This window comes from Pygocentrus nattereri, chromosome 7, assembly GCF_015220715.1.
Source record: "Pygocentrus nattereri isolate fPygNat1 chromosome 7, fPygNat1.pri, whole genome shotgun sequence".
Classification (NCBI taxonomy): Eukaryota; Metazoa; Chordata; class Actinopteri; order Characiformes; family Serrasalmidae; genus Pygocentrus; species Pygocentrus nattereri.
In genome coordinates, this window is record NC_051217.1 from 13,942,036 (window position 1) to 13,961,962 (window position 19,927).

At 39.5% G+C, this 19,927-nt stretch overlaps 1 protein-coding gene across 17 annotated transcripts in view; it reads right to left on the minus strand.

The window, feature by feature from the left end:
* Nucleotides 1–19,927, minus strand: part of lrch3 (leucine-rich repeats and calponin homology (CH) domain containing 3) — a 39,516-nt gene that overhangs the window by 2,456 nt on the left and 17,133 nt on the right. Inside the window, exons 4-22 of one of the 17 annotated variants that reach the window (XM_037539977.1) lie at nucleotides 17,917–18,022; nucleotides 17,393–17,529; nucleotides 16,685–16,794; nucleotides 15,764–15,857; nucleotides 14,237–14,363; nucleotides 14,005–14,147; nucleotides 13,842–13,918; nucleotides 13,485–13,530; nucleotides 13,259–13,390; nucleotides 9,903–9,950; nucleotides 9,722–9,775; nucleotides 8,128–8,208; nucleotides 6,862–6,933; nucleotides 6,407–6,440; nucleotides 6,143–6,256; nucleotides 4,490–4,596; nucleotides 3,884–4,021; nucleotides 3,665–3,742; nucleotides 636–3,252 (exon numbers count right to left, since the gene is read on the minus strand). In XM_037539977.1, coding sequence (XP_037395874.1) covers nucleotides 3,058–3,252; nucleotides 3,665–3,742; nucleotides 3,884–4,021; nucleotides 4,490–4,596; nucleotides 6,143–6,256; nucleotides 6,407–6,440; nucleotides 6,862–6,933; nucleotides 8,128–8,208; nucleotides 9,722–9,775; nucleotides 9,903–9,950; nucleotides 13,259–13,390; nucleotides 13,485–13,530; nucleotides 13,842–13,918; nucleotides 14,005–14,147; nucleotides 14,237–14,363; nucleotides 15,764–15,857; nucleotides 16,685–16,794; nucleotides 17,393–17,529; nucleotides 17,917–18,022 — 1,893 coding nt within the window. In that variant the 3' untranslated portion in view covers nucleotides 636–3,057. Of the gene's footprint in view, nucleotides 1–635; nucleotides 3,253–3,664; nucleotides 3,743–3,883; nucleotides 4,022–4,489; nucleotides 4,597–6,142; nucleotides 6,257–6,406; nucleotides 6,441–6,861; nucleotides 6,934–8,127; nucleotides 8,209–9,721; nucleotides 9,776–9,902; nucleotides 9,951–13,258; nucleotides 13,391–13,484; nucleotides 13,534–13,841; nucleotides 13,919–14,004; nucleotides 14,148–14,236; nucleotides 14,364–15,763; nucleotides 15,858–16,684; nucleotides 16,795–17,392; nucleotides 17,530–17,916; nucleotides 18,023–19,927 lie in introns of those variants that run through there. The other 16 variants (XM_037539976.1, XM_037539978.1, XM_037539979.1 and 13 more) reach the window with 16 other exon arrangements.

The window sequence follows — 19,927 nt, forward strand, 5'->3', positions numbered from 1 at the left end:
AATACCAATTCCTGAAAAATTACACATAAAATATACTACAAACTGAAAATGGAAGTGGCTTAAAAGGGAATCCTACCATTTTAAAAATTCTGTATGATGAAATCATTGCGATGTGTACAAAGTCATTCAGAGTGGTCTGATGGACAATGGTGCACTGTAATGTAATGACTTTTCTTTTGAAAGTAGTGGTGATAGGAACTAGGAGTCATAATGTCTACAATCCAAATACACCCATTTTGTTTCCTATCCAAAGTGATTCTTCAATCTACATGTCAGTTTTTGTACACTATCTATCCAAAAGTATTCAGACACCTCGTCTGGTTAATGACTTCAGCAATTAGTAGAGCATCCACTACTGACAGTATTGATAATGGTAAAGTAAATGGGTGAGGGTTTTTTTTTGTTTTGAATGTGTGTTAAATTATTTATTTTTTATTATTTATTTATTTATTTTTTACTAATAACAAGGCGAGCTAATTACCCAGAAAGGAACTTGGCTATTGTGCAAGTTTGTACACACACACACACACACACACATTATGACTCTGAATGCAAGTAAAGAAAGGAAAGAAAAAAATGCCAAGGAGTGGGAGAAAAGGCAAGAAGCAGAGTGAAGAACAAGGACAGCAATCATATTAGATTGTTTCACTTTAGTGATTTTATTGTAAAAGTTGTGGGAGAGAGTCATTAGAAAAAAAAGGTTATAGGAAAGTTAGGCAACAGGGTAAATACACACACCAACACAGAAATACTGACAGGAGTTTCAAGCACTCTACCTAATCATACTTTCTCTGATCATCAGTACAGACATACTGAACCATTCGGTTTCTCTTGTGCGCTTCTCACAGAAAGTAATCACCTGCATTCCTAAAGCTGTCTTCTAACCAGCTACTTTATTTTGCAGCATCACTGAGAAGGTTTTCTACTTATGGGACCTTCTTCAAAAAATAGAATACAAAAGTCCTCAATGTATCAACTCTAAGAACTTGCATGGCATGTACAGTAGATTAGGAAACCCTGCTGGGCAAAACAGCTGTACAGAGATGTCTAGCTATGGCCCGTGATTGTATAATCATCTGCTTAGATGGCAAAGAAATGTACAATATGTAAATCACACACCACGCTAGGTCAGAAGTGACAGTAGTATTTCTCTATGAGCTCAGCAAATCAGCTCTTTGGAAGAAATTATTGCAGACAGATACTGTGTTTAGCTTAGTGGTGAGGAGGGCCACTAGGTTCAGCAAAGAGACCACCTTATCTGGTCAACAAACATATGGCTATGTTGTTTACATGGTTAAATGCTTTCTATTTACATCTTGAATTCCTTGAAATATGCCGAAGGAAAAAAAACCCAGAGACTTACAGACAAACACAGATGCAGTAAGGCACAAAAAGGGACAGACGAGGGAAGTCTTAGATTTGGTGACCAAAAACAAACTACAATCCTCGATTCCAAAATGTTGGGATAGTATGTGAAATGTAACAAAAAACAGAAAGCAGAGATTCATGAATTCCCATTGTACAGTTTTAAATAAGCCTAAGACAAGACATTTAGTATTTTACCTTATCAAGTTTTTTTTTTAAATAAATATTAAATATAGTAAATATTCACTCATTCAGAAGTTGATGCAGACAATATTTTCCAAAAAAGTTGGAACTGGGGCAGTTGACACTAGGAACAATGAAATGTTCACAAAACATCTTAATGTGATGCAATCGTGCTTCGGTATAAAAGAAGCATCCAGGAAAGGCCTAGTCCTTTATGAGCAAGGATGCGTACAAGCTAACTACTTTGTGTAATTAAAAAAAAAAAAAAAAAAAAAGTAGGCATTTCACTCTCTAGGGGTGCATAATACTATGAAATTCAGGGAATCTTGAGAAATGGAAACAGATTGATGCGTTTACTGTGAAACAACCTTTCATACTGTGGAAAGAACAGATGTGTTCTTTGGGCCCATGAATAAAAGGGCCATCTATACTGCTACCAGTGTAAACTTCAAAAGCCAGGGTCAGTCACTGTATGGAGGTGTAGGAGTGGCTACAGCAGGATTACACAACTCTGGCCATGAAGGGCTGGTGATTCATCTGCTCAAACACTCTTGATTCAAATCCTCTTATTTGCCAGGTTACTGGGTATGTTTAAGGAGAAGAAATACCAAACTGTGCTGGACACCAGCGTTGTGCAGCCCTGGGCTACAGCATGAGTAACTTGCACATCTCTGAAGGCACCATAAGCACAAAGATGAATACACATTTTGGAGCATCATGCTGCCTTCTAGATAACATCTTTTTCAGGGACTTCCATGCATATTTCCACATGATAACGCTAAGACACATTCTGCACATTACAACAGCAAGCTGTGTATTCAGAGAGTGCAGGTGGTAGACTGGCCTGCAATTAGGTGATACAACAGTACTAAATATGCTCCTGTTTCAACTTCTTTGAAATTAACTGCATTAAATTGGTAATGAGCATACATTTCCCAAAATTTTTTATTTTTTAAATTACAAAAAGAAAAAGCTGATAAGGTAAAACAATGCACTGTTTGGTACAACAGAAACACTACTAATTCCTGCTTTCTGTTCTTACTAGCATTGAGGTTTGTCAAAAAAATAATGAATAAAAATAAATAAATAAGTAATCAATGATTATTATTAATAAAGAAGATGATAAAGAAGAAGAAGGGTTTTGCCTTGTCCTTCTCACAAAGAGCCCAATTTGTCCTTGCAACAGACCTATATAAAAACCCCTCTTTCAAACAATGGGGCAACGTACAAATATGTAAGCACAGCTGGTGTGTCACATTTAGCTAGCAGGCAGCATCCAAAAGCAGGCTTGTTCCTCATTCTTAAGGCTGAGAGGTAGCATCCTCTCTCTGTTGTGCTTCGTCACTGAGTTCTGCAACCTGCTTTTCAGAATACTGCGTCGTACATTTCGTGCAATTTCTTAAATGTATTCAGATATTAATACGCAAAAGCTGACAAGGTCAGGTGTGCTTTACAAACTGGTCACAAATAATAAATCACTTGCACAATGTTGTTCAGATTAAGTGCAATTTAAATGTGGGGCACCAGGTGGCAGTAGAGGACGCAGAGCAGGGACATAACTGACAGGTAGAAGAGGGCAAAACCAGCCAGCTGAGAAGGAGGCGATGGCCGCAGGGGAGGTGCCAGAGAAAGCAAAGCTTCGAGAAGCCTGTATAAGTGCAGCACCTCCCCCTCCAAAACATCAGCAACTGAGCACAGGCATCCCTTTCCAAGTCCAAAACGAGTAGCAGAGCACAAACGCAACACGCACATAGACAGGAAGGAGTGGGTGGTAAAAATGTGAGTTTGTGGGCAGATAAAAGAGCAAAATAAGGAATGAGTTTAAAAAAAAAAAAAAAATGCAGCATGGTTTGAGACAGTGGGGATAAAAAGTGGAGAGAAAGAGAGAGTTACTGGTATTAGCGGTATAAGGGCTGGAACATTTACATAAGAAGCATTAAAGAATGAGAGGTTAACAAGGCTTGTTAGAAGTGTGGCTTGGCTATGTTTAAAAAAAAAAAAAAAAAAAAAAAAAAAAAAGTCAAGATTGTTGATTTGGTGACTGGGCAAAGACCTATGCAACAAACTCAGTCAATATAAAATAACTAATTTGATTTGGAATAGATTTTCTGCTTACCTGAGGGACCCCAATTCTGCGACATGCCTCCAAAAAGTTCTCCACATTCCGCCGACACTTTGCCATCGTCAGTTTGGGCTTTAAGATAAAAGGCAACTATGAAATATCCACTCAAATTACTTAAAAAAAAAAAAAAAAAAAAAAAATCACCACACACACACACACACACACACACACACACACACACACACACACACACACACACACACACACACTCACCACTGCAGGTGAGGGCACATGGATGCTGGGTACTGATCGAGGCCGGACATGATTGGCCAGGTGACACAGCACAACACCATCTGTCAGGGCTGCCCCGAGGTCACTGGGCAAGGACACTTTCAGCCGAGACTCGATATTCTACATAAGAGTCAGGAAAGACAAGCTAAATCATATCATATATATACACACACACACACACACACACACACACACACACACAGATTTGCCAAAAGTCATTGGACAGGAACTAGTAAGAACACTACGTAGGACTAGCAAAAGGCAGCAACTTGACATAGCATCAATTCTACAAGTGGACAGAAGATGTCTGGAGGGATGTTAAGCCATGCCATTTGAATAGCCTCCCACAGCTCCGTAGTATCTGTAGGTGCAGGATCTCGGGTGTGAAGGGACCTCTCCATCACATACCACAAATGGTCCATGGCTTCATGGGGTCTCTGGCAGACACAAACTCTGCTAGCAGCCACATGTGTGTGTGTGTGTGTGTGTGTGTGTGTGTGTGTGTGTGTGTATATATATATATATATATATACACACACACACACACACACACATACATATGAGAGAGAGAACTATATGATGAAGAACCTTTCTCAGCTGTTCAACTAGTTCAGCTTCCTCTCCTGTAGGACCTGAAGCAGGAGATTGTGTGGGAGTCAGATCTTCAGGTTCTGGCCTCCCAGCCCTTGATTCTCCTACATGTGGAAACACATACAAATTAAACAAATTATATTACAGTCACTCCCCCCCCCCCCCCACCAAAATTTGAACAGTCAGTCAGTGTTGAACCTCAGTCAGTCCGTGTTCATCAGCTTCTTTCAGTCTAACTGTATTGATTACTTATATAAAGTACTGTGTAGAAGTCCGAGCCCTCCCTGTTTTTAACTAAACTTCTATTCAAAACAGACCTAAAATAATATATATAAATAAAACAGAAAAAAACTGCATAAAAGCCTCAAACAATAAGTATATCAGTATTTAATATGATTTTGTGAACATAACCACCCTATATTTCATTCTTCAAAACCTAACACCAACCATTCACATCTGTCCCCTCCCAACAAAATCTGTTCTCCCTGACATTAGATTCCCCTTCAAAGAGACACTAACATTCATACAAGCAACAAAACTCACCTTAGCTGTCTTGAAAATGTGTCATGTGCATCTAAATGGCTAAAATTACTAATCTCAGAAATGTATATAACAATCAACTTGCATAAGGAGTCTCCAAAACTGGAGTTCAAAAAAATGACAGAACAATATTGAGAAAAACAGGACTCCTAACAACCGTACAACATCCGGTAGACCACTAGAACTGGCACCATCAGATAAACAGTATTTAAAGCCTTCCTTTCTGAAAGATCAAGATCAAGTGGCACTACCGCTTCTGATCTGGAGGAGGAAAAAAAAAAAAAAAAAAAAAAAAAGTTTGAATTTGAAAAGTGTTTCTGTCCACTGTGAGAAGATGACTCAAGGATGTGTAGCTGGCAAAAACTTTTACTGAAAAAAGGAAACAGTCACAAAGACGAAAATTTACAGTGGAACACCAAAACTTGTTATCTGATATATAGAGCACGGTTTTATGGACTCTTGAGTCTGAATTTGTCATTGGGATTTCTTGGATGACAGCAGAAAATTAAATCAACTTCTAAGAATGAACTGATGGTGTAAAAAAAAAACAAACAAAAAAAAAAACACAACAAACCATTCCTGTAGAAAAACTAAAAGAAGGCCTTCATAAAACAGAAGCCATAGATGCAAAATGTAGATGCACTAAACTATGAAGATGTTATTACATTTAGTTCTCGAGTCTCTGTTTAATTTTCTGTTAAATATATACGTTTAGGTTTATTCCGCTAACTGAAAAGCTGAAATCGGAAACTAGTCCTATTTTCACTTATATTTACATTTGAATTATAGTTAGATAAAATTACTTTGCACCTTACTACGAAAAACAGTCGCTAAATTACACATTCACATACACTAATAAAAACCATGAAGCACATTTGTCATACATGGAATGGTCAGCATTAAAAAAAATGACAACTGGTAAACCAGTGAAAAGAGCATGCAACATGCCACACAATGGGGTGTTTATTTGCCTATATGTTGCCGTGCATTATTTCCCAGTGCAAAAGATTGAAGCACAGCTGAGGTCCCACATGCTTATTAAAAGTGGTGCTGAACTGTGACAAGCAAACATGCTCTGAACTCTGTATGCTAGCATACAGGCATGTGTACCTCGTTTTTTCTCCTCTCTTTGGCTGAGACGGAAAAGGAAACTCTCGGGACGCTGAGTGGCTCCGCGGCAGGAGGGCGGGGCAGCAGGGCCGGGGTAAGTAGGTGATTGGAGGGCTGTGTGTGATATGCAGTACAGGATGAGACATGATCTTGGTGTATGGAGACGTGGAAGAGCTTTGAGAACTGTGATGGGAGTCACGGGTTGGGGAGGATGTGCATGCAAAAACCGTAAATAAAAATAAACAAATGCACACAAGGCCTTACCTGTGGGGGAGAGAGAGGCACGATCTTCTCCTTGCTGCGGTTTCACAGTAGCAGGCCAAACAATGTGAGAAAGGAAGTTGAGATAAAACAGAAATACAAATTTAGCTGACCACATTACATGTATTTGCTTCGTGGAAAAGTAAGCAGTCTATATATATACATATATATATATATATATATATATATATATATATATATATATATATATATATACATATATATATATATATATATATATATATATATATATATATATATATATATATATATATATATAAAAAGGGATGTGCTAGGCCAGAACAAGTCAAGAGCTCACAATGGAAAAAAACTTTGTCCAATTAGGAAGACACTCTTGGATAAGTTTGAGCAAAGGACTTAACAAGGACGCTTCTTAATCTTAGAGCTCAGAGACACTTTCAGCAAACAGGGACACAGGGACATGCAGAATGGTGTACCTGCAATAAACAGGAGGGGGCATTGTCTACGGATGGAGAGACGCACCCATCCGCTGGTTTACCCGAGACAGACTGTTAGAGCGCAGAAAGACAGACAAGAATACAACAGACGAGTGATGAAGACAGGCAAGTCAGAAGATAAAGGAAAAATGCATTCACGCGATAAAAACAGAAAAAGGTACAAGAAAAGGGAGGAGGCATAAAACAAATAGGAAAAAGGTATAAACAAAAGAAAAAAAAGAAAAAAAAAGGAGGAAAGAAGCTAAATGTTTTGTTATTGGTGTCTTGGTGGTCTTGGGACAGTAACAATTTCCAGGACTAGTAAAAATGTATTCACTAGAAAGATCCAGTACTAACTATATAAAATACTGCTGACACTATGATATCCTGAATAAAAGACAACACAGCACTTTGCACCTGCCTGCTAAAGTGATTCCTTACAAACTAATACTCTAGTCTGCTACTAGTGGTGAGCAAAAACATATGATGAAGACATTTTTATGGTACATCACTTTTTATTTTTTACATAAGTTGGAAGAGAAAAGTAATGCCACATTTTTAAATACTATCAAAAACTATGCATACTATTATTTGTGCAGCCCAAAAACATTTCTACATTACGCTGCACTAAATCCAATTAGCCAGGCCTCATTCTACTCCTTGGAATCAAACGTGCAGTGGGAAGTGTTTAAATAACACCTTTGAAAGTAGAAAAACAGCGACATTGTGATGTAATGTAAAATAAGTACAGTCAAACTGCCCCACCCTACCCTAGTGGACAGGAGTGCTGTCAAAGTAATCTTCCAGTTTAGATATTATCACAAAAGCATGGCAGGGCATTAGTACAGCTGTTTACACCGCCAGGAAGATGGGAGCATAGACAACAAACATGTGCATAGGTAGGGCAACATGAAGCTAAAATGGGTGACCCAATTGCATCTCTCAACCTTTCTTTTCTAATGATAAATATTTTCAAGTGTTAGTGTGTTTCTGAGAATTTCCTACTGGCCCAAGCGTAATACAGACAGACAACGGGCATGCAACAAAGTTAGGCAAGAAAAAAAAGAGAAGAAAAAAAAGTGTACACACATGCATGACCAGACTCTTCTGGCTAGTCTAGCAGCGTTTGCATAGTGGGTACTGTTTATTCAGGTGCATGTTTACAAAATGAAGTGATTCAGAAAAAGAAATAAAAAAAATTTAGCATGAATGTCTGTGCAAAAAAAAAAAAAAAGGGTATCTGTGATGTCCGTTAAAATCTTTCACCTGTTTGGAAGGGCCTGGCCTCTTCTTTATAGTGTTGGTGTCTATGTCTATTTCAAAGACCATTAAGGGCTCGAAATCACTCTGACACAGACCAGCAAAGCCAGACCGAACGAGAGAGGCAGGGACAGAGAAAGAGAGAGAGGAAGAGAAAGAGAGAGATGGATAGACAGATTCAGGGAGAGGGAACAGGGAAAGGAAAAAAGGGCACAGCAGAAGAAAAGCTTTGAGGCGAGAACACAATGAAGCATTTGCAGAAGGTAGCAGATCTATTCTAGAAGGTTAGCATGTTAACACAAACAGATCAGCATGGGGAGACAGAAAGGACTGGTAGTATAATGGAGCATAACAATGAACCATTCACTGATTAATCAGTGACACACAGTGATCCCTGAAGTCTCTGGACACTTCAACTACTGATAAATGTTCATGAAGTTTATTAGATTACTTCATAAAATGCTTAATAAAATTATATTTGTTTCAGGAAAAAAGAAAAAAAAAAAAACTGAGCACATCAAACTGATGGTAGACTTTGTGTGAAGAAAGTGTGCAAAGCAGTTCCAGACAGAGTGCACTATGGCTACTGTAAAGAAAGAAAGGTGGAAAGGTGGGTCTGCATCTGTTTTTTCGTTCACTTGTGTCAGCGAGCTTTAGTTCACTGACTGAATCATGAAATTTTAAATGCAAACTGTAATGGGTTGTTTTTGCAGATTAGCTTCCATATTTGGACCATTTGGACTAGGCAACATACGGTACATTTAGAAACACTTTATATATCACTTCCTTTATTTCAAGAAAGCGACAGAGAGTTGGTTTTCCACTCTATGAGCCTTAATACATTTATGGCACAAATGTCCAAATATTTTTGTGGTCACAATAACTCTTCACTGTTGGATTAGCAAAAGTCTTTGTTAAGAATGGAGAAATGTACCAAATTTTAAATATTTACAGTTAATTAAAACCGGTATCGACTATTGCAGAAAAAGCAGAATTCACTATTAAATTTCAACCCATGTATCAATATAATGACATATACACTGGTATTTTATTTTCAATAGCCTTTTACTTAGCATAACTTAGCAAGAACACACTTCAGAAAATATGTCGATTAGGATTTGCCTTAAAAACGCTGTTTTTATATCTGACTCCAGGCAAACACCAGGTGATGACACTGTACACTGTGTAATGATATGACAGCACAAGACACAAGCTAGTGTTCCAGGTTGCCAAGAGAATTTAAATTCAAAGTACTCCACTAAGAGTCAGCAATAACCCAGAAAACACAAAAATGAGCCATGTCTGGACATGTAAGGGTGGGTGTGCTCTCGCATGCAAAAAGCAGCATAAACAAATCTTAGAAGTGTTGCTTAACATTCTGCGTTCTTGGCACGGACTCCTTTCCTGACTCATTTCCTTAATACTCATCCCTCATTAAAATCGGATCACTTGCTTTTCAGGTTTACAAAATGAAAGGAACAAATCAAGCGGACTGTAGAAAACATTCAGAAGTCGATCAATGTGGAAATTAACAAGTGAATACTATTTGTTGATGACAGATTGACAAGGGTAGTTACTTTTCATGCTGATAGGCTCTTACCATAAAGAGGGCGGAGTCATCTGTATGAGTGGAGCGTCTGGAGGGGTACAGGGTCTGAGGGGGAGTGCCAGGACAGGGGTGAACCAAAAGACAGACAGACAGACAGACACAGGGACGTATGGAGGAATGTTTGGGTAGCTGGGGAGGGCACTGCATGAACATGAGCTTGAAAAAGACTCACCTCACTGTCTGTAGGACTGAGTTTAGTGGGACTCTGAGTTGACTTATGCTGAAAGGTCAAAAAGAAAACAGTTTGAGAGCAAGACAAAACACCTTTATATCTAGCTGGTATGCACCATTGAGGTTTATTCTAGTAGAATGCACAGATGTAAAAATAAAAAGCTTTTATTTAATATACTTCCAGTGCATACATTCATTTCAAATAAACACACAGTGTCTTTGTACCTATACATTTGAAAAAGTATGTATTCATAACTCCCACGACCCTGCGGGAGAAGCAGCTTAGAAAATGTGTGTGTGTGTGTGTGTGTGTGTGTGTGTGTGTGTATTCGTGTATTCATAAGTATAAACAAAAGATTCAAAAAACAAATTTGACGGGGAAAAAATATATTGGGTGCTATTTAAAATATAGGGTCCATAAAATGCCATGTTCGAACACAAAGGTGTGCATAAGTGCACATTGCATCAGGACACCTTAGGCCACAGTTCATTGATCGACTTCGTAATTGTGTCATCGGATATGCGACCATGTGTTTTGGACACCCGGATGAAGAGAGGAGCAGAGCTGTCAACCGATCACCACCTAGTGGTGAGTTGGATCAGATGGCGGGTGAAAATACCAAACAGAAATGGCAGACCCAAATGAGTTGTGAGGGTTTGTTAGGAACATCTAGCAGAGGAACCTACCAGAAAGACCTTCAACTCCCACATCCAACAAAGCTTCGATCGCATACCAAGGGAGGCCGGTGACCGACTCCAAGTGGGCCCTGTTCCGTGCCTCCATCATCGATGCAGCAGATCGGAGCTGTGGCTGCAAGGTTGTAAGTGCCTGTCATGGCAGCAATCCCCGAACCCGTTGGTGGACACCTCGGGTAAAGGAAGCCATCAAGCTTAAGAAAGAGTCCTACTGGGCCTGGTTGGCTTGTGGGACTCTGGAGGCAAAAGATGGGTACCAAAGGGCCAAACAGGTCGCGGCTTCGGCGGTTGCTGAGGCAAAAACTCTGGTGTGGGAAGAGTTTGGTGAGGCCATGTAGAAAGACTATCGACAGGCACCGAGAAGGTTCTGGCAAACCGCCAGGCACCTCAGGAGAGGAAAGCGGCTCCCGACCAACACTGTATACAGTGGGGCTGGGAGGCTGCTGACTTTGACTGGGGATGTCATCAGATGGTGGAAGGAATACTTCAAGGATCTTCTCAATCCCACCAACAATCTTTCCCCAGAGCTTGGAGATCCGAGCGAGGGTCCGTCCATCACTAGGACTGAGGTAGCCAAGGTGGTTGGAAAACTCCTTGGCGGCAGAGCACTGGGGGTGGATAAGACCTGCCCGGAATTTCCCTAGGGAGGTGTTCCAGACATGTCCAACAGGGAGGAGGACCCTGGGGAAGACCCAGGACACTTTGGAGGGATTATTATATCTCTCGACTGTCTTGGGATATCGAGGCGTTCCCTCCGGAAGAGCTTGAGGAGGTGGCGTGGGAGAGGGAGGCCTGGGCCTCTTTGCTTAGGCTGCTAACCCAGTGACCCGGACTCAGATTAGCGGTTGAGGATGAATGGATAGGCCATAAAATAAATCATATTCCAGATACGAATTCTTCTGCTGCAGATTAAAAAAAATTATTGTGCAAATTGCACCTGGAGACATAAAACATACAGCAAATAGCTGAATTTTATGCAGAAAAAGGCACTTGAAAGTGGAGCTCGGCTGGGCAATATGGCCAAAAATGTTATCACAATAAAAAATTATATATAATTTGATATCAATAATCATCACAATTTAAAGTGTAAAGGCTAATTTTAGCTGAGCGAAAGCCAAAGAAGGATGAAGGTTAAAGCAGCACTCACACGCACAGCACAGGTGTGCTTTTTGTAATATTCATGATTTAAAAAGAAAATGGATTATTTTTAGCTGCCTGTTAACACAATGCTAGGCTATCTGGTTACATGTGCTAAACTCATCAGCTTACTGCAGACAGCAAACAGCTGGATCAGTACGTCAACGCTGGATCACACCAGCTTACTCCTACTGCTCCTACACACATCCATGTCAGAGCATATAGTATTCAGACACAAGCTAGCAAACATTTGGATTTCTCTATTCTGTCGTAGTAGTTTGAGAGGTGGAAGAACCACCATATTATTTATATATGTAAAAACACACGCTGTGTGAAACTAAGTTTCAGATGTTTACATTAAATATATCTGGCGACCGATTTTAGTCCCCACCCCCTCCCTTGATGAACCATGTCAGAAAACTCTGAAGTGTGCCCTCTCTTGTTGAGAGTAATATCCACCAGACAACAGGGCTGTCACAAAAATGCAGAAGTGTGAATTCTATCAAACTCTCTCAATTATTATTGTTTTATCACCCCGCCCTAAGGTGGAAGAACTTCATAAAGTTCTCAGAGATAATATTATTAAACAACATTTGAATGAAAAACAGTACAGAGCAATAACAAAGACATTTAACTTCATTTGGAATAATGTATTCGAGTCAGATGAAACAAAAACAGATCTCTGTGGCAATAATTCAGCTCTTTGGAGAAAGAAGGGCTGCATGTATGATCCCAAGAACACCATACTGACAGTGAAATATGGATGCAGCAACATCCTGTTATGAGGCGGCTTGTTTGCAAACCCTACTTGTGGCATTTCATGTCATCAAAGTAAGCATGAATAGAACAAAGTACTGAGACATATTAGAAGAGAATTGTGAACTCTGCGTCCAAGAAATACTTAATACTTGATACCTTTCACTGTAATTGTTGAACGCAAGTGTTAATTACTAGGGGTGTATAAATGCATCACGACATGGTAATATCGCTTTGCAATGTGCAGAGTAGGTGCAATGATTGTGGACATTCTACAGACATTCTATTAATTATGTAACCACATCTAATGCAATCACAATGTTTGAACACCAAAATTTATCAACAACCAGCACCAATCAACAAAACTGCTTTAAATTTCTTCACTGCAATTTTGTTAAAAGTACCATGAGAATGCCAAATTGTGAATCTAGTATTGTGAACTGTTGGCTGAGGTTATACCACTAGTATGCATCTGCGCTTAATTCTGGTGAAATCAATTCATTATTATATACACTCAATATCTAGCAGCATGGCTTAAATACTTCATTATTTGTTAGATGCACTCTGTATCTACATGTGTTTTTTTCCAAGAGGGAGAATGACTAATTAATATGACATCCACTCTTTATCCAAAAAGCATGGTTTATGCCAGTGAAATGATTTATTAACATTACATCTGTTCAGTATACAGCAGTGTAGTAAACTGCAATAATTCATTAACATGCAATATGTGCCTGTACATGCAAGTATGCATGCATGTTTGCATACCTTAACATAACTTCTTACAGCATCTCTCTGTGCAGTTCTTGCTTTCTGCCTCTCTTCTTCGTACCGCTGTGCTGCAAGCTGAGCTTCCCTCCGCATGCGCTCCAACCCCACTCCAGAGCCTGATACTGCCCGCTAACACACAAACACAAAGACAAACATGACTCAGAGTTTTAAAGCACGTACAAATTACTATACATTTACTTTAGACTGCCAAATAGAAAATTACCTGGCTGTGAGTAGGGGATGACAATGTACTGACTGTATCCATTACACTTCTGTAGAGAACACAGTCCTTATTAATAAACTCATCACAAGTACGATATGGTTTTTCTTGTAACTGACGTAAGAACTGTATAAAACATAGGTGCAATTTCTTATTTACATAATTCTTAACATTTAAGCTGACTTGCATAAAGTCACATACACAATGACTTACACATACACAATTTGTTTAACATACTTAAGAACTAAATACTGTACAGCATCGAAATACTACACAAAAGGGTTAAAAGAATTCTCTGACAGTGTACACTTCTACATATGTGAGCTGCACTTTGGAGTATGCAATTACACATAAATCTACCGGTTGTGTGAAGAGCCATGGCGTCTTGAATCATCGATTCTTGCATCTCTAGGGTAATTGGCCTTAACTGGAGACCCCTACAATACCAGAAATAAAATTACTGCACAATTTAAAAAAAAAAAAACAAAACAGAACAACACGTATCAAGATGTAGAACACACACCTCTCTGGTGATTCGTCTTTCAATGTATGCCATAAACTGTGAGCTAAGACTGACTGGTTCTCCTCCTCTGCTTCGCACCTCCTCTTCGTCCTCCTCCCCAGTACAGCTGTCAATAAAGTCTATCTGCTCAAGCTCTGACTCCACTAACACAAAAACGAGAGATGATAAAGTTATCAGTGGGAAATAAACACAAGAAAGAGAGGTATTTTTCCCCTGTGCCTTTTCTTCTTACATGTTCCGTTGGCCAGGAGTGACCCCGTCCTGTGCTCATCTCGTTCTCTCTCTCGTTCTCTCCTTTGTCTTTGCTCTTTGGTTAGTTCTGCCACTCTCAGTGGAAGGTCTGACAACTCATCAGAGGGCTGTGGGAAGTGATAAGAAAAGAATGGAAATATTAACTGAGCAATTAGCCTTTAATGAGGGTAAACATGGCATGGCCAGGCTGAGTACAGCTGCTTTGTAGGCGTTTCCCCTAGAAAATGGGTGAGCTGTTGTTTGAGTAGAAAAGGTATACACAGTCAGCTTTATAACAAAAACAAACATGTTCTCATTTATATTTAACCGGATTTAGGTTTGGCATAAAAAGGATTGGCCTACTATTAAATATTTCTCATGTACATATTTGTTAAATGTCAACACAGATGCTATAGAATACAGCATTTGATATCAGCATCCCAGTCCCCATCACAAAACCTGCGGGGTGAGCTAAAGATGAAAGATGAGTCAAAAAGAGCAGACCCTGAACCCTGAAGGATCTAAAGAGATTCTGAATTGAGCTCTGCATTCTCCAATCTCATCAATCTTCATAAGATAGGACTCTTATGTGTACTAAATGTAAATGGGTGTGAATAAATGCGATGCGACTTTTTTAAAACTCATCTTTATTAAGCATGCCAAAAAGTATAGCGCTAATGGTAAAATTAATTTTATAAAATCAAATAGCTGTTAATAATTATGTGTGAGCTGAACAATGTTCTGCAGTGGCTGTAGCAACTTCTTTACTCGTGTCTGCGTTATTCAGAGAAGAAACAAGGAAACTACCACTGGCTTCGTGTAAGAAGGAATAGAAACTGTTGTTTATCCCTGACTGTACATGTTGTGAAATTAAATTAAAACAAATGTTCAAACCATGGTTAGGTTGTTCCAAATATGAGATGCAACACAAACCGTAACGCCAAACACGGTAAGAAAACTGTTGCTACCTGTGTCCTACTGCTGCTCACTCCAAAACTACTTAAAACATGTCCAGCTCCAGCACCATCGCTCTTAGGTCTTAAAGTGACAGTGCACCTAATTTCTGAACACAAACAAATGGAGCCTGAAGACATTTGTATCTATATAGTCAGTACAAATATCACTTTTGGCATATTAATACTGTGTTAAGCAGTAGTATATACCTATATTTCATATGAAAAAAGTTAATTAACTATTTACATTTACACACAATGCAAAAGATGATCTTTATGTTTGGGCTCCTACAAATTATTTATTATATAGTAAATACGACCAAGGACTGCCCACAGCTAATGCACAACAGGCACACCCATGATTCTTTGCTAGGACAGTTTAAAGTAGAAATAACATGAATACACAATAAATGCTCGCACAGAGCAGGAAAGAAAGCAACATTCTTGTTCACACCACAAAATGATGTCCACTGATGCCTGCCCTCTCCATTTCTCTTTCCTGTCAATGGACACATACCCTAACTGTTCTGGTAACGCAATGTTTGCATTCAAATTCAGGGAAAAATGTGACTCACTTCATTGCCTGACCATCGCTTGTCTCCGCTGTCCACACTGTTAAATCCAGAGTCCAGAGCTCCGTACGGTCGGCCTGGATACAGCTCGTCCACACTAAGACACACATTCAAGTACAAAGACCCCAGGTTTGACAGTGAGGAGTAGGTACACAGGGTCTCAGGGTCCACACAGATGCAAGTATACACAATTATAAAACAATTAGGAGTAGATCTGTATGGATTACTATAGCAGATAAATTAATCATTTGTTTGTAGAGCATTACAAATGCAGTAAAGTCAACTCAATGCATATAATTAATAATTTTACAACTGCTTGTAATACCTAAATGAGTTCTGATACTCATTGTACTCAGGAGGGATGCAGTGCCTTGCACAAGGAATTTCTGAAATGTGTTTGAAACAGACAAGTGCATATGTAACCCAATCCCCTAAAAGAATTTCTATCAGTAAGCAAGACATGCAAAAGAAAATATACCCAACCAATCTTTATTTGGACACAGACCACACTTGCACGCATATTACCTTTAAATTAAGCATTACCATCATTTAGAAAGAGAAGATGCTTTACCGATACCACTAAGCTGACAAGCTTACTCACAAAGTGGTTTACCTCAATGTTACTTGCATTATTTCAGATGTACTGGAACATATCAACACCTACATTACACTTATCTGCTTGTATCAAACCTACGCATGCCAGAACATGACCTTTTGCATCAGAGTCTGTTAGCAGGAGGAGATTTATGGAAAGTACTGAAAAAACTGCCACAAGCTGCTTTTCAATGCTTCAGAAAACAGAAGACTCACTATAAGGGCCTCATTTCTATGGATTTACATTTACAATAAAAAGATATATCTGGATTGCTTGTAAGTAGAATGTTAAAATTGTTTACAAAGCACAATAATGAAGAATTTTCTTACCAAGAAACAAAGCCAAGGGGCCTCCTGTCATAGTCAGGAAGGTCTGGAGCTATTTTACATGCCTCCATGTTCAGATACTTGAATATGTGGATCTTCCCCTTGATACAGATCTAGAAGTGCACACACAGACAAAACAGGCCTTTTGTCGTGGAGCACTACTTTGAAAAATGAAGTATAAAGACTGGAGAATTTTATGCTTTTAAAAGCTTTTTAGACAGACACAAAATATAAATAAATGTGCATAATTTCTAAACAAATGTGTGTAATAACTTGCTATTGATGTGACAATCGTACACAGTTGCATATAAAATTCTGAAAACACCCTGGGCAAGTTACATGTTTTATTGATTTTTTGTGTGAAAATAAGTTCATACATCCTCTACAACAACTGAAGAAATGGCATTTGTATATTTAAGCTCAACATGAAGGGGGGGGGGGGGGGGGGGATTTAAAAAAAAAAAAAAAAAAAAAAAAAAAAATTCAAATGTGCAGTAACTTTCACACATTTTCTATTTTATTGTTCTCTATAAATGTCTTTAATTGAGCCAAAAAATAATTGTGTATTAAAATGTATAGAAGTGTGCTCTCTGTAAAGGACGTGTACTTGTTTTCATTCCTAAAATTAAAGAATTGTAATACTGGGGTGTCTGCAAACAACTGTAAACCTGCTTTTTCATAACACTGCTGTGTGGTGTGCTTGTTACTGACCTGTGCAGGGGGACTCTGAAGGGGATTGTTGTCCAGCACAATGCTTTGGAGGTGGCGGAGGTTGCGGTAACATACTGGAATCGAAGTCACTTTATTACAGGAAAAATCCAAACGTACTAGCGGCAGCTCGGCCAACTCTGCAACATCAGCAACAAAACAGGCATAACATACATACAAAAACATTCCATATTCAAATGATCAATTCACAGAGGGTGTCACTGTTGCACATGTGTACAAAGGTGCAAGTAAGAAGATTGACCGAAACTTATTTAAAAAAAAAACTAAATAAAATAAATAAAACCCACAACATGTGGTTTGAGAACAAGAAGTAAAGTGATAGCAATTTATGTGGATGAGCACAGCTGCACCAAGCATATACTTGAGATCTCACTAGAAGGCAAGTGTGGGGTGTGTGGGATAGGCAAAAACTGAGATGATCATGTGTGTACTTATTGTGTGAAAGAGCTGTGGGCTATCAAGATGCTTTATGTGTACGCAAATGGAGGAGAGACTTGTGGACTAACCAGGAGGCAGGCGAACGAGGTGATTTCGGCGAATGTTCAGGTCTCGCAGAGCTTCAAGCTGGCCGACCTGGGAAGGCAGAGTCTGGATCTCATTACAGCTCACATCCTAGAGAGGAAAAATGCAGAATGTGAGAAAGAGTGAAGAAGAACAGAAGAAAAAAAGACAACTATAACAAAGAAAAAGTTTGATTTACAGCTAACATAAAATGCGCATTATAATACGCCAATAAACTGTCAGCGTCATAGTTCCAAATATTATGGCCTTTGCACGTGCACAGCAAATAAATGACACAAAAATACAAAATATTTAGATCTCTCTCTCTCTCTCTGTATCTATCCATCTATCTATCTATCTATCTATCTATCTATCTATATAGACACACACACAAAATATTTTCAGATCAAAACTACACAGAAGGTAGACATAATATAATTTTTTGGGGATATTTTGTGATGTTCTCACAGCGAAAAGAAAACACAAAACAGGCGGAACATTTTTAACAGGTGAAAAGACACTTAAAAAAATTGGGCAACCTGGGTAATTTCGATTTTGGAAAAGTGAAAGGATCACAGAGCTTCAGTGCTTTATTCAGGATCTGAAACTTCATAAGTACCACATTTTAACTCTGACATCTGCAGCCCACGTTTGAGCGGCTCTTGGAGATGTCAACATCGTCTGTGACAAAGCAGTATCCTTTTCGTGTTTATCAAAAAGTTCTACTTTCTGGAATACAGATGATTTGTCAGCTTGGTTGTCAGCATGTCAACACTAGAGACAACAATGTCTGGTCAGTGAGTTCATGTGAAAGACTCCAAAACTGAAAACAGAGCAAAAAAAATAAATGTTGCACTTCCAACTTTTGATTATGTATAAGATATTACCAGTTGAACAATAACAAATTAATGTCTAAATAAATGACAAATAAACTACACCTTATAGGCTTTAACTTCCAAACATCAACAATGTCACTTGCTAGCCCAGTGCTTTTGAAAATGCAAAAACCTCAATACCTACTAATTTGCAGAGTAAATAAATGGCACAACTTAGGCTTGCTATTGAAATAGTAAGCAGATCACTCAGCCCTTCAGAGCTGAATTCTTTCTTCTGGTGTTTGTCAGTTTTAGTCAACCATTGAAAGGTGTGTAAAATTTGTATTTGGACACAGTGGGGGGGTTGACTCCAAAGTGCTGAAGTGAACTTGTCTGAAGTTCCAATAACCATCATCATCCTCCATCATTGTTGACCACTAGTCCAGATAGGATAGTGGTAGCAGTTGGGAGAGCAGAGAATCCCAGATGACCCTGTCCCCCGCGACTTCCTCCAGCTCATTCCTGGGGACCCCAAGCCGCTCCCAGGCCAACTTGGAGAGACAATCCCTCCAGTGGGTCCTAGGATGACCCCGGGGTCTTGTCCGGGTAGGCCGTGCCTGGAACACCCCCACCGGGCGGCGTCCTAGGGGCATCCGGTTCAGATGCCCAAACCACCTCAGCTGGCTCCTCTCAATGCGGTGGAGTAGTGGCTCTACTCTGAGCTCCTCTGGGATGACCGAGCTTCTCACTCTATCACATAGCGTGTAGCCCACCACCCGACAAAGAAAGCTCACTTCTGCTGCTTGTATTCGCGATCTCGTTCTTTCGGTCATTACCCACAACTCATGACCATTGGTGAGGGTCGGGATGTAGATCGACCGGTAAACAGAGAGCTTCGCCTTTTGGCTCAACTCCCTCTTCACCACTACAATTCGGTACAGTGAGCGCATTACTGCTGCCGCCTGTCCCAGCCTGCGGCCGATCTCACGATCCCTCTTCCCGTTACTCGTGAACAAGACCACAAAATACTTAAAACTCCTCCACCTGGGACAGGTCCTTATCCCTTACCTGAAGTGGGCATGCCATCCTTTTCCGGGCCAAGACCATGGACTCAGACTTTGAGGTGCTGATCCTCATACCAACCACTTCACACTCAGCTGCAAACCGCTCCAGTTAGCGCTGGAGGCATCCATGTGATTCA